The sequence below is a fragment of the Carassius gibelio genome, chromosome B22 (assembly GCF_023724105.1).
Source record: "Carassius gibelio isolate Cgi1373 ecotype wild population from Czech Republic chromosome B22, carGib1.2-hapl.c, whole genome shotgun sequence".
NCBI classification, from domain to species: Eukaryota; Metazoa; Chordata; class Actinopteri; order Cypriniformes; family Cyprinidae; genus Carassius; species Carassius gibelio.
The window spans coordinates 32343190-32366925 of NC_068417.1; the positions used below are offsets into that span (position 1 = coordinate 32343190).

At 41.0% G+C, this 23736-nt stretch overlaps 1 protein-coding gene across 5 annotated transcripts in view; it reads right to left on the reverse strand.

Moving 5' to 3' along the window:
* Positions 1-23736, reverse strand: part of LOC127988268 (V-set domain-containing T-cell activation inhibitor 1) — a 172257-nt gene that overhangs the window by 41269 nt on the left and 107252 nt on the right. For 2 of the 5 annotated variants that reach the window (XM_052590930.1, XM_052590929.1), the window contains 4 exons: positions 21449-21495; positions 21021-21347; positions 20770-20873; positions 18969-20683 (listed from right to left, as the gene is read on the reverse strand). The exons of 2 other annotated variants lie outside the window; for them this stretch is intronic. In XM_052590930.1, coding sequence (XP_052446890.1) covers positions 20660-20683; positions 20770-20873; positions 21021-21347; positions 21449-21495 — 502 coding nt within the window. In that variant the 3' untranslated portion in view covers positions 18969-20659. Of the gene's footprint in view, positions 1-12553; positions 12625-18968; positions 20684-20769; positions 20874-21020; positions 21348-21448; positions 21496-23736 lie in introns of those variants that run through there. One more of the 5 variants, XM_052590928.1, reaches the window with a different exon arrangement.

Consider the following 23736-nt stretch of genomic DNA (forward strand, 5'->3'; position numbering starts at 1 on the left):
TCTGCAACAATACGCAGATATGTGGCATAGTGTTGTCAAAAGACCCGGTACTTCAGTACCAAGTCGGTACTAAAAAAATTAAAATGTGACGGTACCAGGTTTCTTTAAGTACAGGTGGTACCGAGGACCCTGTAAACCCGCCCTATGATTTCCGAGAAGCAGAAAACACGGACGGAATCTCAAAATCCAGTCATGAAAATGAAACTTACATTTTAATATGGACTGTCACAGAATTTGTCAAAGTTATCATGAATTAATCAAATGGACCAGTATCTGTAAATGTTAAGCCGCAAAAGTTGGTTGAAATATGAATCCTGCATGTTCTGCGTGTCTCTGTGAGAATGAATGGTTTGTTTACTACACAGACTGAAGAGTCTGACGTTTGCAGTAATTTCAGCATCTGCCGTCTCAGTGAGGACATAAATACATAAACAACATCACCAGAACGGTTCTGCTTCACAAGCATTTTACCGTTTAATTTGAGTAAAACCAGTGTCAAAATAAAAGTAGCCCGTCAAAAAAGTTCATTTTTACATAAAGGCATTGTTCTAGAAATATTACTATTATTTAGTAGAATGTATGTGATACTGGTACTACTATTGAACAAAACTTATAAAACATTATTTTTTAAAGAAATAAATCACACAATATTTCTTCCGTGTTTTAATTTGAATAGCAAATCCCCTTTATTTACCAAAAAATAAAATGTTTAAATTTCATTAATTAAAAGACAAATTAAATTTGGGTGAAACTTGTTTACTGTTTTTCATAATTATATTACTTGTAGAAAAACATTAAATAAGTATAAAGAATGGCTTTGGTTTTATTTTTAGTTAATATAAATACCTAGTTCTGTAGTAAGTCATGAAATCTCCAAAAAGGCGATTTAAGCTGCAAACTGCATGTATACACAGGACACAAGAATGTTACTTAAAATGCATGTAATAAAATATATTCTGCATTTCAAGATCACATAAGGCACACACTGATATGCATTAACTGTGCATTAAATTACAAATTTACCAATTTTACAAATCTAGTAGAACATATGCGAAAATGAAAATTTAAATCAATAATATACATTTTATATTCTGGCATTTAGGTCTACTGTTGACTTCCAGCCTCTTTCAAATTTTTTTATCACTATCTATCTGCATGTTTCATCCATGAGTATACAATATTGGACAGCAAGCATTTGGGAGTTTTGAGAAGTTAAATGAGCAATAAATCTATAGTGAGCCCCTTTGTTAAAAAATACCTGGAGTTTAGGAATAATACAAAAATTGTTATATTCACTCAGTATTACTTGATCTAATTCACAAATATCTCAACTACACACAAGTGTCTTATTTAACTTCTTTTATATTGAACTGTTATAAAAAAAAAAAATCTGTATGTAATCATGCTGATTTTTTACGGAAAACATAACTCTTCTTGTTATATTAATTTACTATGTGAAATGATATAAATACCTAAATTAACTGCCCCTAGATCTTCAATTTTGTGATAATTCAAAATGCATTTTAACAGACTGAATCACGCAGTTAAAGAAAGCGAGCTAAATGCGTGCACACTACTCTGATCTACTAGACTTCACGGCACTCTGTAGAAGTGTTTGGTTTTGGGCAAAATACAGGTGCTGGTCATATAATTAGAATAACATTAAAAAGTTGATTTCACTAATTCCTCTCAAAAAGTGAAACTTGTATATTATATTCATTCATTACACTCAGACTGATATTTTTCAAATGTTTATTTCTTTTAATTGTGATGTTTATAACTGACAACTAAGGAAAAATCCCAAATTCAGTATCTCAGAAAATTAGAATATTTTGAAAAAGGTTAAATATTGAAGACACCTGGTGCCACACTCTAATCAGCTAATTAACTCAAAACACAAGCAAAGGCCTTTAAATGGTCTCTCAGTCTAGTTCTGTGGGCTACACAATCATGAGGAAGACTGCTCACTTGACAGTTGTCCAAAAGACGACCATTGACACCTTGCACAAGTAGGGCAAGACACAAAAGGTCATTGCAAAAGAGGCTGGCTGTTCACAGAGTTCCCTATCTGTCGGTCACTACGAGTTATGTCGACCGACAAATGGGGTCTCACTTGGGAGGCCAATCATCTCTGATTTTAAGAGAAAACGGCAATGAAAATTGGCTAGTGGATTAACATACCTGAGCCACTCCCGTGCCGACGGATATAAATAGGGCGACAGGTGCATCCACTCATTAGATTTTTGCTTCGGAGCCGAGTAGCTGATGAGAAGAAGTCGCTACAAAGCCATCATCTTTGTTTTCTGTAAAGCTGTTCCTGGTCGGTGTGACGGCACGTTAAAGTGGTGTCCCTGCGAACGGCGATTCCCCTGGGAGCTTCGGCTAAAAGAGACAGTTTTCTAAAAGAGCAAATCACGGACGATTCGCATATTTTTCAAGATGCCGTTTCGTCCATGTCCTTCTGGGTGCGGTCGTTTCCTGTCTTTGGTTGACGGTCACAAGCGTTGTCTGCAGTGTCTGGGCGTCCAACACGCTGAGGCTGCGCTCGTGGATGATTCATGCGTCTATTGTGGGCGTATGAACATGGCAGCGCTGCGATCGCGTCTCTCACTCCTCAAGGGGAGTGCAGCAGACCCCTCTGTCGCCACCCGTCCTGGTCTCTCTGGCTCGAGCAGAGGGCCGCCGGCTGGCGCTCTGGGAGATCTGAGGATTACAGTGAGAGCTTCTCCGCCGGGCCACGCCCCACAGACCTCTCACTCCTCCCGCAGCGCCTTTCCTGTGCAGCTGCCGATTGATTCTGCTGGGCCGTCTCACAGCCGTCCCAGCGTCTTTCGGTGCGCCGCCCGAAGACCAGATGTCGATTGCTGCATCGGGGGATGGGTTATCGACCTCTGAGGATGAGGGTTCGGCGGGGCTGCCCCCCTCGGGTGTTGTCGCTGCTGCCGAATCTGACTTGGAGTTGTCGGCCATGCTTGCCCGGGCAGTCGTGAGTATCGGGCTGGAGGTGACTACACCGCCCAGTCCCGAGCCCTCGCGGCTGGATGATTGGTTTCTCGGCGCGGGACACGGCTCACAACCTCGTTCTGCTCTGGTGCCTTTCTTCCCGGAGGTGCATGAAGAGGTGACGAAGTCGTGGATGGCCCCTTTCACGGCCAGAAGCCGCTCGTCTCCCTCTTCCATCCTCACCACCCTCGACGGCGGCGCAGCCAGGGGGTACGTGGAGGTTCCCCAGGTGGAGAGGGCGGTTGCAGTGCACCTGTGCCCGCAAAACGCCGCCACTTGGAGGAAACGGCCAGTGGCACCCACATTTTCAATAAAAGAGCAAATTCTCCTTCCTCCGAGTTGCAAGGCTCGTGGGCTGACAATGAGCGACGCACAGCTTCCTCACTCTCACCCACGACGCCCCCTTTCGCCAGCGGCCAAGAGGTCGCGGTTCTGAGACGCAACGCCTCTCCACGCGTCTCTGGCCAGTTCCTCCGGGAACACGGGGAGTGTGGTTGTGATGACCCAGGACGAAGTGCCTTCTGGGCCTTCCGGCACGACTCCCCATCGCTGCCCCACTGCGGGTATGACGACTGTCCCTTTGGTGCCACGGAGTCTGGGAGTGTGGCTTGCGCTGCCCAACCCATCACGCTGGCTCATCCGGACGGTCTGACTCGGCTATGCGATTCAGTTCGCCCGGCGACCCCCCAAGTTCAATGGCGTCCTCGAGACTTGGTGGCAGTCCAGGACGCCCATGTCTTGCGCGAGGAGATTGCTGTCCTGCTGGCGAAGGATGCAATCGAGCCGGTCCCTCCAGCCGAGATGAGGACGGGGTTTTACAGCCCTTACTTCATCGTGCCCAAGAAAAGTGGTGGCCTTCGACCTATCCTGGATCTGCGAGTCTTGAATCGGGCCCTACACAAGCTCCTGTTCAGGATGTTGACGCAGAAACACATTATCAAAAGCGTCCAGCCCCAGGACTGGTTTGCAGCGATCGTCCTGAAAGACGCGTACTTTCATGTCTCTATCCTCCCTCATCACAGACTGTTTCTGCGCTTTGCTTTCGAGGGTCAGGCATGGCAGTACAAGGTCCTCCCCTTCGGGCTCTCCCTGTCCCCCCGTGTTTTCACGAAGGTCGCGGCGGGCGCCCTTGCCCCACTCTGGGAAGTGGGCATCAGGATCCTCAACTATCTCGACGACTGGCTCATTATGGCCCGGTCCCGAGAAGAGTTGTGCGATCACAGGGACTTCGTGCTCCGGCACCTCAGTCAGTTGGGGCTTCAGGTCAACCGGGAGAAGAGCAAGCTCTCCCCTGTGCAGAGAATCTCTTATCTCGGTATGGAGTTAGACTCGGTGAGTATGACGGCACGTCTCACCAGCGAGCGTGCCCAGTTAGTTCTGAACTGCCTGAGATCCTTCAGAGGCAGGACAGTGGTACCACTGAAACATTTTCAGAGGCTCCTGGGGCATATGGCATCCGCAGCCACAGTCACGCCGCTCGGGTTGCTTCATATGAGACCACTTCAGCACTGGTTACACTCCCTTAGAACAAGTGTCCCGGCACGTTGTTGTCACAACAGATGCCTCCAACTCGGGCTGGGGCGCGACATGCAACGAGCAGGCAGCTTCAGGGTCCTGGACAGGACCTCGACTGCTTTGGCACATCAACTGCCTGGAGTTGCTGGCAGTGCATCTAGCTTTGCGACGGTTTCGTCCACTAGTGCTGGACAAGCACGTGTTGGTCCGCACAGACAACACTGCGACTGTTTCGTACATTAACCGACAGGGCGGTCTACGATCACGTCTCATGTCTCAACTTGCCCGCCATCTCCTCCTCTGGAGTCAGACGTGGCTCAAGTCGCTGTGCGCTGTCCACATCCCGGGGGAGCTCAATCGTGCAGCCGACGCGCTCTCACGACAGCTCACTTTCCACGGGGAATGGCGACTCCATCCCCAGACGGGCAGCTGATCTGGAGTTGATTCGAAAGCCCAGCTAGACCTGTTTGCTTCCCACGAGTCCTCCCACTGCCAGCTGTACTATTCACTGTCCCAGGCCCCCCTGGGCACAGATGCACTGGCACACAGCTGGCCTCGGGCTTTACGCAAGTATGCGTTTCCCCCAGTGAGCCTGCTCGCACAGACACTGTGCAAGGTCAGGGAGGACGAGGAACAGGTCCTGTTGGTTGCGCCTTACTGGCCCACCCGGACCTGGTTTTCGGAACTCATGCTCCTCGTGACAGCCCCTTCCTGGCGCATCCCCCTGAGGAGAGACCTTCTCTCTCAGGAGCTTGGCACCATTTGGCACCCGCGTCCAGATCTCTGGAACCTCCATGTGTGGCTTCTAGATGGGACGCGGCAGACCTAAGTGATCTGCCCCCAGCGGTGGTAGACACTATCACTCAGGTTAGGGCCCCTTCTACGAGGCAGGCCTATGCTCTGAAGTGGAGTCTGTTCACGAATTGGTGTTCTTCTCGCCGAGAAGACCCCCGGAGATGCCCAGTCAGAGTCGTGCTTTCTTTCCTGCAAGAAAGGCTGTAGCGTGGGCTGTCACCCTCCACCCTAAAGGTGTAGGTGGCTGCCATTGCAGCCCATCACGATGCAGTGGACGGCCGGTCCCTGGGGAGGCATGACCTAATCGTTAGGTTCCTGAGGGGTGCCAGAAGGTTACATCCTCCTAGGACACCCCTGATTCCCTCCTGGGACCTCTCTATTGTCCTGGTGGGACTTCAGAGGGGTCCCTTTGAGCCGCTGGATTCGGTCGAGCTGAAGTTCCTGTCTCTCACTTCCATCAAGAGGGTCGGGGACCTCCAAGCATTTTCGGTAAGTGAAGAGTGCCTTGTGTTCGGGCCGGCCTACTCTCACGTTGTCCTGAGACCCCAGCCTGGATACGTGACCAAGGTTCCCACCACTCCCTTCCGAGACCAGGTGGTGAACCTGCAAGCGCTGCCCCTGGAGGAGGCAGATCCAGCCTTGTCGCTGCTGTGTCCCGTAAGAGCGCTTCGCATATACGTGGACCGCACCCAGAGCTTTAGAAGCTCTGAGCAGCTCCTGGTCTGCTTTGGAGGTCAGCAGAAGGGGAAGGCTGTCTCTAAGCAGAGGTTGGCCCACTGGATAGTGGACGCCATCGCCTTGGCTTACCATTCCCAAGGTGAGCCGTGCTCCCTGGGGGTGAGGGCCCACTCCACACGGAGTGTGGCCTCGTCCTATGCGTTGGCGCACGGCGCCTCTCTGGCAGACATCTGTCGAGCTGCGGGCTGGGCGACACCTAACACCTTTGCGAGGTTTTACAACCTCCGTGTAGAGCCAGTTTCTTCCCGTGTGTTGGGTAACAGGTAATTGGCGGGAAGGGCTGGCTGGGTGTCTCGCTTGCTGCGCCATTCCCCCTAACACGGGGATGTGAGCGCCTTCTTCTCCCAGTAGAGTTCCCCGGTGGCGTACCCTGGTCGAGCATCCTCCAGCACCCTCGGCGTCAGACTTGGTGGAGCAGTCTGTCGCCAGGCCCAGTACTGGCGTTAGCATGCCCGGAGCCGGTCAGCCCCTGTACTGGGCTAGGTGTCCATATGGCTGGGTTCCCTACAGGTAATCCCATATGTGTATTCTTCCACGGTAAGTTTTCCCTCTTGGCAAACCCGTGTCTTCCCTTGACAGACCGTTCTGTCAGTCTCTTCTGGCAGCCGTTCCATCCCTACTCCAAGGTAGGACCTGCCTCAGAGACCCCTTCCATATGTAGTACTGCCCCCTGGGTCAGTCCATATCGGTATATCCACATGTCACCTCCCTACGGGTAGGATGTGGTCTCCTTAGCTCCTTTCCTAAAGGCTCGCTTCCCCATTGTCTTGCCAGCTGAAAGAACAAATAGGGAAGATTTGAAGCAATCTTTCACCGAAGGTTGAAATCCCTTCCATTTACTTTATGTGGGCGGAACAGCAGCATGGCCTTCTCCAGCAGCGATGTACTCACCCTTTGGCCCCTTCGGTACCAAGGTCAGTGAATTTGCGCAGGGGCTTTGGGAAGGTTACGACCTTAAGCGTAGCTTTTGTGGCATGCCAGGGCTTGTCAACAATTGCAGCGCCACAGGGTTGTGATGAGGTTCAGGTTGTGGCGTTTTCCATAGGACCCCATTTGTCGGTCGACATAACTTGTAGTGACCGACAGATAGGGAACGTCTCGGTTACGTACGTAACCCTCGTTCCTTGATGGAGGGAACGGAGACGTTATGTCCCCATGCCACAACCTTGAACCATTCGCTGTTGCCGGGACACGTTCTCGGCTCCTCAGCGTAAAACCTAATGAGTGGATGCACCTGTCGCCCTATTTATACCCGTCGGCACGGGAGTGGCTCAGGTGTGTTAATCCACTAGCCAATTTTCATTGGCGTTTTCTCTTAAAATCAGAAATGATTGGCCTCCCAAGTGAGACCCCATTTGTCGGTCGACATAACGTCTCCGTTCCCTCCATCAGGGAACGAGGGTTACGTGCGTAACCGAGACGATCTGTGTCCAAGCACATTAATAGAGAGGCGAAGGGAAGAAAAAGATGTGGTAGAAAATAAAAAAAGTGTACAAGCAATAGTGATAACCGCACACTGTCGAGGATTGTGAAACAAACCCCATTCAAAAATGTGGGGGAGATTAACAAAGAGTGGACTGCAGCTGCAGTCAGTGCTTCAAGAACGACTACACACAGATGTATACAGGACATGGTTTCAGCTGTTGCATTTCTTGTTCAAGACACTCTTGAACAACAGACAGCGTCAGAAGCATCTCGCTTCAAAAAGGACTGCATTGCTGCAGTAATTCAGACAAAAGGAGCCCCAACTAAGTATTGAGTGCTGTACATGCTCATACTTTTCATGTTCATACTTTTCAGTTGGTCAAGATTTCTAAAAATCCTTTCTTTGTGTTGGTCTTAAGTAATATTCTAATTTTCCTAGATACTGAATTTGGGATTTTCCTTAGTTGTCAGTTATAATCATTAAAATCAAAACAAATAAACGTTTGAAATATATCAGTCTGTGTGTAATGAACAAATATAATATATTGATGAAATAAGGCTGTGAAAATTCATCTGCATTGTTAACCCTCTTGAAAAAAAATTAAATAAAAAATTGTGTCCTTTCATTGGATAATAAGAATTAAAAACAAAGGGGAATATCATTATGAAATTAATGTTTTTCTCAAATACTCATTGGACACAATTTTGAGCAGTCCAGCATGATTATAAACATGAAATCATCCAGCTCTGGCTTCCTGTTTCACAGAAATATGAAGATGAGGGTAAAAAAAGCCCAAATTCTTCCATCACAATGAAAAAAAACAAACAAACAAAGAATGTATTTCTGATGTGCAGCAAAAGAGAACTGAGCTTCACAAATTAATGAAGTGCCTTTAAGAAAAGAGGTAGAACAGTGGAAATTCCCATTTCCACCATCAGGACAATAATTAAGAATTTCCAACCAACAGAAAATGTTACAAAACTGCCTGGAAGAGGATGTGTGTCTATATCCTAATGTGTGGTGAGAAGGAAAGTTGGAGTAGATAAAGACTCTCCAAGGACCACAGCTGGAGAATTGCAGACAATAGTTGAGTCTCTGGTTCAGAAAACTTAAAAAAAAAACAGAACCTACATCACCAGATGTTGTTTGGGAGGGTTACAAGAAGAATTATCCTAGCTCATTCACAAACAAACTTAAGCATATTCAGTTATCAGACACAACTGGAACTTTAAATGGGAATGGCTTCTATGATCAGATGAAACTAAAAATAGCTTTTTAGCATCAAACACTCAAGATGGGTTTGGTGAACACAGAAAAAAAGTACCCCATGTGTAAAATTGATGTTGTGGCCCAATATTTCTGCTAGAGGTCCTGGACATCTTGTTTAGATACATGGCATCATGGATTCTATCAAATACCAACAGATAAAAAAAAAAAAATCTGAAAGTGACTGACTCTGTTAGAAATGTTATAATGGGCCATGTTTGGATCTTCCAGCTGTACAATAAAGCAAACACAAACCTCAAAAACAACACAGAAATGGGTCACTGAGCTCAAAACCAAGCTTCTGCTATAGCCATTCCCGTCCTCTGACCTGAACCCTATAGAAAATGAGAGGAGTGAACTGAAGAGGAGAAGCACCAACATGGAGATGGGAATCTAAAGGGTCTGGAGTGATTCTGGATGAAGAAGCGGTCTCTGGTCTCTTGTCAGGTGTGCTCTAACCTCATCAGGCATTATAGGAGAAAATTTAGACGTGTTAAACTGGCAAATGGAGGTTTAAAAAGTATTGAATACAAGGGTTAATTGTGGCCAATGAGTATTAGAGAAAACATTTATTCCATAGTGATATTTTCCCCCATTTTAAATTTTTATTATCCAATGAAACGATAATTTTTTGTGAATTTTTTAACTAAAAAGATCAAAAGGATTAACAATGCAGATGAACTTTCACAGCCTTATTTGATCATAATTACCAAGGGTGCCAATATTTTTGGGCATGACTGTAAATCAAGTTTTTGACGATATCCTAATTATATGAACAGCACCTGTAGACCTTGAACGTGAAAGGGGAATGGCCCTTATCCAACAGCTCTTGCAGGAAGGACAATATCAGAGATATGTCTAGGGAAGTTGGGGCTGCGCCATGGGCTATACACCTGACAGAGAAGACAGACCGTTTAAGGACATAGAGTTGTTTCGTAGCTGGTTGTTTAGCCTGAGAGATTGTATTTAGTATGCTCTCAGGAAGGTCAACAGACTCCCAATGAGAGGACAAAGGTGCAGAGCCCACAGCTCTAGCCGGGGGTGCCATTTCATTCTGTATCTCCTGAGAAAGGAGGTCCCATCTCAGGGGAATGGGCCAAGGTCAATCGCAGGGGTCTTCGAGTGAAAAGAAGTTTATAAACTCGTTGTATTATCCCCAAAACCCAGTCTGACACTCCGGGAATGGCCTGCCAGGCCTCTGCCCAAGTGACAATGGGCTGGATTGGTTCAAGTGGTAGGCCGCCTTGTAGGGATCCAACACTAATATTAAGTGGGAGAGGTAATTTGCTCTCATTTTGAAAACGTATGTTTTTTTTTTCCTCGCTGTAACAGCGGCTGGTTGTGTGGGTGCTATTTGGAAGGGCCCAATGTTCACAACCGCAATTACAACAAGCACACTGCCTTTGACACCAGGAATTGAATGGGGTGCTTGGAGGCATAAGGAGAGGATGTAATGCGTTGCTGAACTCAATGCTCTAGCAGCAAGAGCAGTCAAACATGCAACATGTCGGGAAACTTACAGCTCATATATTATCCTCCAGCAGAGAAAAGCGAGACTAGTCCTCTCGTTAAGAGCAGTCTAACTCAGTGAGCGTGCGGTCTCTGTGTGGGCAATACCCAGTCAGGTGACATGCTCACTGTCCTTCTGCATCCTACAGGATTCACTTGAATATTCCCCACCCATTCTGGAGGGCTTCCTTGCCATAGGCTCATGCCGCTCCACTGCCGAGCCAATGGTTCATTTTTAAAACACGGCAAAAACCAAATGGCCATGCAGTTACACTGCATGATTGAAAAAAAAAGGCTTTAGTTTATGAGAAAAAAACACATTTTCCTCATGCAACTTTTAACAAGATGAAGAAAGAGTGAGTATCGATAACTGAAACTTCTGATTGCACAAATTCCTTTTAAAACTGTGGGAATTCACTCATGAAATTTTACAAGCAATGTTGAATATTAAAGTAAACCTAAGTAGCATTCACAGTCCTTGTTTTGTAACACCAACTGCTTTGCAATCCATGTTTTATAATACAATCACTTTTGTCAAGTATTTGGCAACCTGGTTGGTAAATGCCTCCACAGATTTCATGAAATATGGCAAGGCAAACCTTAAAGGGGGGGTGAAATGCTCATTTTCACTCAATATCCTGTTAATCTTGAGTACTTATAGAGTAGTACTGCATCCTTCATAACTCCAAATAGTCTTTAGTTTTATTATATTCATAAGAGAAAGATAGTCTGTAACGATTTTTCCCGAAAAAACACGACCGGCTGGAGGCGTGGAGTGTGGGCGGAGCTAAAGAATCACGAGCGCGAGTAGGCTTTTGCGTTGAGAGCATTTGGAAGCTGTGACATTACTTGTAAGGAGGCTGAGGCTGTTCCAGAGGCTGAAATTTAACAAGAGCAGCAGCAGCAACGACTACAACAGGACGTCTCTATGTGGTATGTACTGAAACTGTATATATTTGCTTAGCTGTTTTAGAAAATGACTAAGTTCCACTTTATGTTGTTGTTTTTTTCTTTTTAAGCTGTACATGTGGAAAGCGCAGTTTGATTCCAACATCGCATGTTGTTTACTTGATGTGCTTACGCGCCGATAGCTAAGTTAACAACACAGAGATATTTGAAGCAGTTTTACTCACCGCCTGCGGTTCCGACACAGGATCGTGACCCTTTTTCGTTGGGACTGCATTATCCTTAAGAAATAAACGATGTGCAAATCCAGAGTCAAACTGGGCCTTGTTTGTAAAACAAGCATCTTCGAAATGCAGGGAACAAACAAAAACACTTGCACAACTCCGTCCATGCTCTGTAAAAATAAGCTCCATCCACCGGTCCCTTAATGCTGTTTTTTTTTTTTTGGTAATCTGTGCAGGGTTGTCTTGCCCTGGCAACCAAAAACACACTTCTTTTGTGACATTTCACGACGCTCTCGCTCTGATCAGTGAAGTCTGTTGTGCTCTCAGTGCTCTGCTATACGGGAGCGCGCGCTCTTCCGGGAGAAGTGCCCTTAGGACCCATATAAGGAAATTCCGTTCCATCTAATGTCACACAGAGCCATACTCGAAAAAAACTTTCCGAAACTTGTGACAAACAAGTATTTTTGGAACAGAAATACTCCTTCAAATGTGCAACTTAAATTTTGAAACTTTGTCCATGTTTAGCATGGGAATCCAACTCTTTAACAGTGTAAAAACTCAGTATGCATGAAATAGCATTTCACCCCCCCTTTAACTGCGTGATTCAGTCTGTTAAAATGCATTAAGAATTACCACAAAATTCAATATCTAGGGGCAGTTAATTTATGTATTTATATCATTTCATATAGTAAATTAATATAACATGAAGAGTTATGTTTTCCGTAAAACCCCCCCCCCCCCTTTAAATGTCATGTCAAGAAAAAAAAAGGTCAAAATTTGGTCATTAAGTGCAAAATTCAATTTTATGTTATTTGATGTTTTAGATTTGTGTTAATTTGATGTAGTATGTTAATGGGTGCCCTGATCTATTTTTAAGGCATAAAATTCAGTCTTTATTTCATACAAAGGAAGGAATCATGTTGCTTCAGAACTATACACGTTAATTTCATGCAGATTTTAGTGTGCTTTTTAGAGATCCTTCCTTATTTAAGACTTCTTAATAAAGATTTAATAACATTTTGTATATTATATAATACAACTTGATTTTATAAAGTAAATATATTTTGCCTTGAATTGAATAATTTACATTTATATTTACATGCATACATTTGTAAAAATACGCTTTGTAAAATGTACATCAGCTGGTCTATGTAAAAACATCAAACTTTACCTTCTGAGATTTCCAGTTTCCCATAAGTCCATGTTGACACCAGTGAATTACTGTTTTTAACACCAGTTTTATTGAAGTAAATGCTGGAATAATAAATAAAAAAAACTAATTCATTACACATTCTTCCAAGTGCAGCACAAAATATGCATTTATATCACAATTTTGAGCATGTGGTAGTTTATTGAAGTTGATTGTCAAGCCATTGCTGCCAGTCATTTGATTGTTAACCTTTTTAAATGTACAGTGTTTATCTTAATGCAAACTAGGATCTAATTGAACGTACAGTGTATTTTCTCGTGGAGAAAGGTACGACGGTGAAACAACGTTGATTAACTTTTCAACATAAACCCCTAATTCAACGTTAATCCACCCTTAAAGGTTCTGTTTTTCACACTTTTTTTGAAGCTTTGATTGTGTTAAAAGTGTGCAATATAACGTGTTCATGTTTCACGTGTATTTTTCACACAATTCACCTATCTGTATCTGTATTGTTCTATAAAGTCCCTTTAAACTGTTAAACGCACCAACTTAAATAATAAAATACACTTAGCTTTTGAGGTCCATAAACAACGCCTTCTCCAGACAAAGAGGGAACTGCTCCATCTTTCAAGAATAATCTTTGTGCGAATCCGGCATTAAACTGATTGAGATTGAGGAAGCTGTCCTCAGCAAAATGTGCTGAACATAGTTTTACATGTGGATTATAATTTCCCAGGAACCAAGTTAAACATAAATTGTAACCATTAATCTCCAAGTACAGCGTCCCTGGGAAGCCCAAACAAAGATGATTGTACATATATAGAGCTATACAAATAAACTTGAATTGAATTGAATTGAATTGAAAGCTGCCATGAATTCCAGACCTTCAGTGTGAAGGTTTGGCTACGCAAGAGGTGACAAGGCTACTTTCACTTTGAAAAGACGTGCTAGCTGAGAGGTGTGACTAAAATTGATCAAAGATGGATAATTTCGATGAACCTGTCTTCTTCAGTGCATAATAGGAAAATAAAAGCTGCTGTTTTCACAGAACTTTGAAAGAGCAGTGCATTACAATGGTGAGGGAAAAGCTTTGTGTATTGCGTGAATTCACAACCGTACAGTCTATAATCACAACAACAACTTTTGTTGGGAATCTACATTGTCACCTGAGGAGATTGCAAAGATTAAATGAGTTTTTTTATTCTGAAACATGAAAGTGGAGTTATCTGCTTTTGCTATAAAACAAACTTTTAATATGTGAAAAGATATATAATTTAAATGAACTTTAATTTTGCAAATTACCTGTATTTAAGTTATTAATGCTTAAAGGGTTAGTTCCCCCAATAATCAAAATTATGTCATTAATGACTCACCCTCCAATGTTCCAAATGTTGTAAAACCCGTAAGACCTCCGTTTATCTTTGGAACACAGTTTAAGATATTTTAGATTTAGTCCGAGAGCTCTCAGTCCCTCCATTGAAGCTGTGTGTATGGTCTACTGTCCATGTCCAGAAAGGTAAGAAAAACATCATCAAAGTAGTCCATGTGACATCAGTGCCCGGTTGCATGAAACTCCTTAAGCTAAGAAATCCCTTAGATATAAGGTTAAGGGTACCCTTATTGAAACTTTGGTTGCAAGAAAAAACCCTAAAGGGGGTCGCACACCAGACGAGAAGCGCAGCGCCGCGTCGCGCCACGTCTTTAAAATTCGAACACATTATTCTCTATGGGTGTACACACACCGGCGGCGCCATTCGGCGTCTGTCCGCGGCGCCCAGCTACGACTCAGAACGCTGTTCAAATTTCTGCCGCGCCACAGAGCGCCATCCGCATAGTTTTATATTAAAAAAACCCAGATGTTATAAACTGAAACTGAAATTAAAATACAGTACACTTGTTTCATTCAAATAAAACATTACAAAAAGTGTTTGGTTACGTTTTCAGCTGCACAGTTGCCTAGACAACAGATACAACAAAACAATAACAGACTTATTATAATAACACAGATTCTTTTCATTAATTAACGTTCAAAACTCAGCTTTTATCAATTAAAATCATATATTTAAAATAATAATAATAGATGAAGTTAAAACTCTCCCATCTTGCTGCGAAATTGAGCTCACGCAGAATGTGCGCGTCCGGTGTGCGATACTTTGAGTTGTCCTACATGTGGCGCGACGCGACGTGGTGCTTCTCGTCCGGTGTGCGACTGCCTTAAGGGTTTCCTTAAGGAACTTAAGGCTGTTATTAAGTTTTTCCCCTTAATTATCTAAGTGTTCCCTTAAGTGTTGCTACAAAGTCCTTAGTGACCATTTCACCTTAATAAATTTAAGGGACCAAAACAGCTCCCTTAAGTCAACTTAAACTCAAAATATGATTGCTGATTTAGTGTTAATTGAAGAGGAGGAAATGCCAAGGCGTGTATTTAATGATCGTAATGGTCCCTTGGAGACGATGAATGGTTGATGAAAGGCTGAAAAGTATTATTATTATTATAACCACTTACGAAAACAATAATTGCCTTTTCGTCCTCTGTCCAGTTTGGTTTACGTTTTTTTGTTTTCTGTTATGTTTGTACTCTCCATAGCAAAAATATATTAATACAAGTGTGATTTTAGCAAGGGTTTGGCTTTGTGGTTCGTTATGTTCTGTTTACTGTTAGAGGTAGTAACTATAGCAACTGCGGCGATCTTTGCCGTATGTTGTCAGAAACTACTGTGAAACTCTTAGTTTAAACACTTAGGTAAGGGTGACAGTTAAGAGGTTTCTTGCAACGCTCTTAATGAAATCCCTTACCTTAGGGATTTTTTCTCCCTCAGGTAAACCCTCACTTTTTTTGGTCCAAAAATAGCAAAAAATACGACTTTATTCAGCATTGTCTTCTCTTCCGGGTCTGTTGTGAGCGCGTTCACTACAGTATATGATATCCGGTTCGCGAACGAATTGCTCGATGTAACCGGATCTTCTTGAACCAGTTCACCAAATCGAACTGAATCATTTTAAAAGGTTTGCATCTCTAATACGCATTAATCCACAAATGATTTAAGCTGTTAACTTTTTTAATGTGGCTGACACTCCCTCTGAGTTCAAACAAACCAATATCCCGGAGTAATTCATGTACTCAAACAGTACACTGACTGAACTGCTGTGAAGAGAGAACTGAAGATGATGTTTCCATAAATACTGTAACATCACTATTAATGAGTTAGGAGTTTATTATTGCATAAACACTGGAACAGATGTAATACACACACAAACACACACACACATACACACACATACACGCAGAGATATGTATTTGAGCACAATTTTTTTTACAAACCCAACTGCACATGCAGAGTTACCACAGTGTCAGAATCACACTGAAGTGTTGCTAAATGAGCAGACAACATGGATGAATCTTCTTGCTCTAATATTTTGCATGATCAGTGTTTTACTGGTCATTGGGATGAAAGGTGAGTTGCTTTCTGAACTTATTAAATGTAAGTACCATAACTCCTTCTGTAAAAATATGATGCTCTTTTTCTGAAGGTCGATTAAGTTCTTCTTTTATTGATTAATTTTTTTAGGCATTCCTGAGATTGTTAAAAGTTTCATCTGATGGACGTTGCCAAAATCCTCAACGACATATGGACCAACAGTAGTATCAAGTTACAGATCTTGGGGTGACCAGACTCCCAACTCTCTTAAAATTGTAAATAGCTTGACCCAATCTTTTCCCTTTAACTTTTAATATCCTTGTTGTCCCATGTTTTGTATTGGGGGGAAAAAGCTGCTTCTCTGCCATTAAATTAATGGGCATTAACTGCCATAAAATTTGTGCATAGAAAGCACTGGCTACCGCTTTTTAGGTAACTCGCTGTGTTGAGTATTTCTTTTAATAATGAACTTAAATGATAAAAAATTTGATAAAAAATTGCTTTCTGTAAGTGTTATTTGACGCACCCACCGCTAGCCTAGCTTAGCACAAAGACTGGATGTAAACGGATACTGGTAGCATAGTAATCCCAATAAGTGACAAAATAATGCAAACATTTTCCTATTTACATGTTGTGATCTGTATAGTCACAGCGTGTACAAATAACCAAGCTATATGAGACAGAACCCATTTTTAATCGTATAAATACTGGGAACTATATTCTCACTAGGCGTAGGAGCACAGCTAACGTTACTTGGGCGGAGTGGCTACTTGGGCTGAGTGATTAGCGCAGCACCCGAGACGCGCCGTGGTGAGGAGAAGAGAGTTCGCTCAGAGTTGGAGTAATAGAGCTCTTGAGAGCACACTGCTCTTGAGATGAAACCGATGTAAGAGAGGTCTTTAGGCCACAACAAGCAGAGGAAGTCAGAGACAGCAGTATAAAAATAACTATCCCTGGCAGCATGGCTCTCTAAAGAACCTCTCAGTTATTTTTGTGAAGTGACGAACCAAACAAGAAATTAAAGAAACTTCTGTGAAGTGGAAAAGCTTTCACTGGGAACACCCTGTAACACAGGGATATTATGATAGTAAGGGCAAGACCAGAGGAAGCACAGTTGCTTCAGATAAGATTAGAGTGGGACAGAACATTATTCCTGCCTGTTATTGGGTCAGTTCGTTTATGGGGTCAACTTTCGAGACTGTTTAATAATAAATGGTATGTTTTATCATGGGTGACCAGCTGACACACGTGGGTTTAAGGTCAGTTTGCCTCTTTCCAATACAAACAGCATCTGGAGGAAATGTAAAATATTTTGCAATCATCCCAAGCGTACTTGGCTACTGTCCACCACTGGAGAGATATAGTCACTGAATGGATGTTATGCCAAAGAAGCAACAATGATCCACAGTTTACCTAAAATAGTCACATCATGAGAAGTAAAAAAAAAAAAAAAAGATTAAAAAAAAAAAAAACATCTGCCTTTTCTAGTGCATAGTTGAGCAACATAACCAGTCTTAGTGGTAACACATTACATGTGAGTTAGAGTTTACTTTTTTAATGTAACTAATAAGAGAACTTTCTCCTCCTTTCTTCTATTTTTCATGCAATCCGTAGCTGAAAGGTTTGTTTGAGCTGCGTGGCCCTCTACTGTATAGACAGGTAATTACATTTCCTTCAGTTTAATGCTTATTCATTTTATAGTAACTATATTATAGTTCTCAATTCTCAAAACTCAGGCAATTTGATAATACCTAGAATATCAAAATCAACTGCGGGCGGCAGATCCTTTTCCTATTTGGCGCCTAAACTCTGGAATAACCTACCTAACATTGTTCGGGAGGCAGACACACTCTTGCAGTTTAAATCTAGATTAAAGACCCATCTCTTTAACCTGGCTACACATAACATACTAATATGCTTTTAATTTCCAAATCCGTTAAAGGATTTTTAGGCTGCATTAATCAGGTAAACCAGAACAGGAAACACTTCCCATAACACCAGATGTACTTGCTACATCATTAGAAGTATGGCATCTACACTAATATTAGTCTGTTTGTCTCTTATTCCGAGGTCACGGTGGCCACCAGATCCAGTCTGTATCCAGATCAGAGGGTCACTGCAGTCACCCGGATCCAGTACGTATCCAGACCAGATGGTGGATCAGCACCTAGAAAGGACTTCTACTGCCCTGAAAGACAGCGGAGACCAGGACAACTAGATCCCCAGATACAGATCCCCTGTAAAGACCTTGTCTCAGAGGACCACCAGAACAAGACCACAGGAAACAGATGATTCTTCTGCACAATCTGACTCTGCTGCAGCCTGGAATTGAACTACTGGTTTCATCTGATCAGAGGAGAACTGGCCCCCCAACTGAGCCTGGTTTCTCCCAAGGTTTTTTTTTTCTCCATTCTGTCACCGATGGAGTTTCGGTTCTTTGCCGCTGTCGCCTCTGGCTTGCTTAGTTGGGGTCACTTCATCTACAGCGATATCATTGACTTGATTGCAAATAAATGCACAGACACTACTTAAACTGAACAGAGATGACATCACTGAATTCAATGATGACTGCCTTTAACTATCGTTTTGCATTATTGACACACTGTTTTCCTAATGAATGTTGTTTAGTTGCTTTGATGCAATGTATTTTGTTTAAAGCGCTATAAAAATAAAGGTGACTTGACTATTCATTTCACTTTTGGTGTTAAAGGGCTTTTGCATTTGCCAGAATAAGAACTTTATTTATATTAAAAACAAACAAGAAAGCCCAGACCAGATAAAAATCTCCATTTCCTTTGCTGATCCCGCTTCCTTCTCTCTACCCAGTGCTTTCATGTCATCTCTCTACTATCCCGTCTCAAGAAAAAGCCTATAAAAATAACATGAAAATAAAATATACTAATATTTTACTTAATATTAAGGCAATATCATAACATTACCCAGATGCATCATATTATTAATACATAAATGTATAGTTCTTTAAAAAACACACAATGCAATCCACATATACACAGATGTCATTTCATACCTGTACTTATTTGTTCTTTTTAATTTCAGATTTTTCATAATTATTATTTAACAACAGAAGGTATTTAAATTGTAAGTAACATACAATGGCTAATAAGGCACAAATCTTTGTCACTCTTTAGCAAAGTGCTACACAAAACAGAAGTGTTAACACTCCTCAGTGAACAGTATGTTTTAACATTTTCTGTGAGAAGTGCAACAACGGAACATATGTGCACAAGCAGCTCCATAAACTGCAGCATAAGTGCTCCCTCTACAGGGGTGCTTGAAAAGGCCATGCCCACTCTGCTCAAAACAGGAAATATAAAATTGCAAACCCAATATACATTTAATAAAATTAATAACACCATGAATAAAAAAAGGTATACAGTAAAATGAGAGTGCACTTATCCGTAACATTTACATTCAGTAAAAAACAAGTGTTGATCCTCGAGCACTGCAGACAGAAAACAAGATTCAGCCTGAGACTAATACTGTAAAACATGCAAATTACCATAAAAGATATTGTTTAAATAAATCTTTATAATACTATATATAAGGTCTTATTGGACCTATGTCTTTCTTGCCTTTCTGTAATATATCCAAAATACTCATTCAAGATACAGGCCATTGTGAGCACTTCTTGTATTTATTTGCCTCTTTATGATGGGTCACTTGTATTCCTCATTTGTAAGTTGCACAATATTTCAGTTTTTTTTGTTGTTGTTGTTGGGAGGTTATGTTCATTTATTGACAAATTTTGGCAGTGTTGTCTGGAGGGTTGTTCTGGAAGTGGTTTTCTCATTTAGCACCTGTATTATTATGGTGGTTATCAGCACAATAGATCGCTATATTCATATTGCATAGTTTTCCCCCCAATTGCTAAGACCATTTCTCAATACACAGGTCCCTTTCTTCCCAAAACTCTTTACACACTGAATGCAATAGCAGTCTATGTGGCCTAAACTATGCATTATTTATCAATGCTTTAGGACAGAGAAAACATTCAGCGACTACAACCTTCCAATTACAAAAATTCCTTTCTGACACAAAAACTTACAGAGCAAATTGCATTTTTACATACTGCTTTTACAGTAAAACTTAAGGTCAAAACCTAACATATACAAATTGAAAAACAAACAGCAATTTGACCGTGACTTTCTTTTCTTTTTTTTCCAAAGAAAATGATCTAAAATCATCATACATTATTTTATGAGGTGACAATTGTCGCTAGTGTTATGGAAGAATGATTTAATTTGAGACAAAGTATGAAGTGTTTTTATAGTTTTAGTGTATGTGAGTGTGAAAATAGCATCTGTGCCAAACTGAAATTTGCTGCTTCTGAGAACTGTGTGAAGAGTTTTGAGAAAGTGCCTCAAGTATTGTGAAATGTGTCCTAGCAGTGGTAATAAAAAAAAATGTCTTTCCACATTACATCCCATGAGGCCTGGGACTGGTTTGTATTAAAACATTTTCATTCATGATTGGCTTCTACCTCCACCACAGAAGGTCATCTATAATAGAGAGCCTTTACTTGTCAATGCTTGCTGGCATCTGCATGACTGAGGGAAAGGTTCAGTAGACTTAATGAGGATGTGAACAACAACAAATTAATATCTACAGGACCATACAGACATTCCCAGGAAGCTGTGCAGATGACGTTGATTACAGGAACTGGGAAGTGAGCGATGACAAAAACTCCTTAAAAACACGCTGTGACAGAATTCTGTAAAACAATGATACAGTATTAAATTAAAGGCTGTTACTTAAAATATTAAGGACATATTAATTATGACGGATGAATGAACTTACAACCAATGAAAATATCATGCCAATACACAGAACATAAATTATCATTGCGATCACATCTGGTCTTGGTTTGGTTCCTTCATTTGGGATTTGCATTGCTTCTCTCTCTGGAAGACAAAACAAGTATAAAAGATGGGAGAAAAACACAGTTAAACATGAGTGTATTCCTTTATAAGGTCTATGCAAAAGAACAAATGCATGTAAAGAATTAAAAAATTGAATGAAAGATTTGTTAATCATGTGGTTTTACACACCTTGAGTGAAAAGTTCAACACTCCTGATTACGTATTTCTCGCTGATGAAACACTTGTATAGTCCTGCATCAGTGTATTGAAGGTTGTTGAGTTTGATGGAGAAGTTTCCTCTCAGATACTCCTCAGGAAAGCTTTCAACTCTGTTCTTGTACTCTGGATCCTGTTCTTCCACAGAGACTTGACCATTAATAATGATATACACATTATTACCTCTGTGTGTCCAGCGCACTAGACCAATGTCTTGAACTGTATTCAGAGGTTCTTCAGAAGAACAAGGTAAAACAGCAGAACCTCCAATAAAACCCTCAACAGTCTCCTGCAGAGACACTGAAAAAAGAGAGAAGTTACATAAAAAAAAGAAAAGCAGTTTAGCAAACTCAAAAGGTAGAAAAGGTGCTTCTGAAATAATTGTTCATTTTAGCACTCACCTTCACTTGTTAAAAGACACAGAGGCAGGAAATAAAATAACCACCATCTGTAAACACAGAAATAGATGACATTTCCTTTTAGCTACAAGAAATTTCTCCTACTGAGCTTCATCATAAACATATGCAATGAAGTACATGCACTATTTCTCAAACTCTCTAAAGGTGCAGTCGCAAAAGCAACATTTCACAAAATATAATTTTTTTTTTTTTAATAATAATTTTCCCTTATAATGTAGTGATGTATGAAGCACAGTGCACAATAAAGTAACTTTCAAACCAAGCTGCTTTCAATTGATTGTCGTGTTGACTCCTACATTACATTAATTAAATTTAATTAAAACAAGCAGGGGCGGAGCCAGAGGGTGACCCTGGCCACCACACTCTGTCCCTTTTTTGGTTTACAAGAAATGCATTTATTAAGAAGCGGAACGCAGTATCTCTTTTATTGTACTCACTGCACACTCTATATAATGTCATCATAAATAACCCACACAAAAAGTAGAAGCATAAAGACCTAGTTCTATCGTCAGTCATGAAATCTCCAAAAGACCGATTAAATCTGAAAACTGTGCATGTATACAAAGGACACAAAAACGTCCCATAAAATGCAAGTCATAAAATATATTCTGCAATTCTAGATCACATAAAGACACAAACTGATATGAATTTTTGATTTGTAATTTGATGCACAAATAAATGAGAGCACACTGTGCTCACATTTATTTGTGCATTCAATTACACATTTACATATTTTACAAATCTAGCACACCCCTGGGATAGACCTATTAAACTCAAACCAATTGTTTTTAAATCAAATGTATGAGTTATTTAGAATAGAAAATATACCACCTTGAGTGTGCATTATTATTCTAATAATTCAACGGCCCATCGTCAATTATTCCTTACATATACACATTTCCGATAATTCGCTATTGTTTCATGTGCGTTTCCAAACAAACACATAGCAGTGCTTTAAGTGCTACTTAGGAGTCACTATCCATTTGTCAAGTGCTGAAATGACTCTTAATTGTAGTACACACTCGTTTACTTGTTAACCTAACACTGTCATCTAGACAGACAACTTGTATATAATAACTATAATACAATATAATATTATATTACATTATATTATAGTGTATACTATTATACTTCACATAACAATATATACTGTAATGTACTTTTTATACAGGACAGGAAGAGAGAGAGAGAGACTTCATTTATTCAAATTTTTCTTAAAGTAGCCTTATGAAAGTTTTTCTCTTTTTTTCAGAACTGCACTGAGAGTCATGCTGCGTTCACTTCATGAGCATTTGACCGTTCGATTTGAGTAAAACTAGGGTCACATCACATACACAGAACTGTAAAGGTATTCACGTTACCACGTTAAAATAAACTTCTGGTTTAATTTAAAGACAAGTATTTGCCAGAAATGTATTACTATTGTTCAGCAGAATGTACATATCCTACTACTACTACTAAAATGAAACTTTTTTTAAAGAATAACCACACATTGTTTACCAAAAAATAAAGTATCGATTAAATCAATAAAAATCGATTACTAAAAGAGTTGGCAATGAATTTCATAATTGATTCAAAAAAGGAGGTAGAGGAAAGATACATGGTGGAGGCAGAAAAATCAGTGTGACCCAAGTCATCCAAGGTGTGGGAGCATTTCACACTAAATAAACAGAAAAAGTGTGTTAACTGCAAAATATGCAAAAGCACCAGGGGTGGTTTAGTTACTTTGCACTTTGCATTGAAAGACTAAAGACATGTTTTTATTCACTCGCCTTTTTTGGATCATTAATTTTTCAATCCGTTGTCATGTATAGCAACACTGCAATAAAAGCTTTTCTTACTTATTAATTTTGTCTCGTTCCCAGTCTAAATATCTAAAAAATCTTCAATCAAAATTACTAGAAAAGAAAAATGGCATAAGAAGATGTGATGCTTAAAATTTCTGTTTGAGATTATATCTCATTAAGATTATTTTTCTTACCCCACTGGCAGATAATTTTGCTTGTTTTAAACAAACACTTAATTTTGAGGTGTTTTTTCAGAAAACAAGACATAATTTCTTATGCTATTTCATGTGTATAGTTAATGTATCTTGATTGCGGTGTCTATTCTGTGCTTTGTCCTATATAGGTTATTATTGACTGCGTGTTGTACTTTTTAATTTAATTTTCAAGTTCTTTTATAGCACTTGGTCATCTTAAGCTGTTTAAATGTGGTGTATAAATGAACCTTGCACTTACTACAATGATGGTAATAATTTAATGAATAAG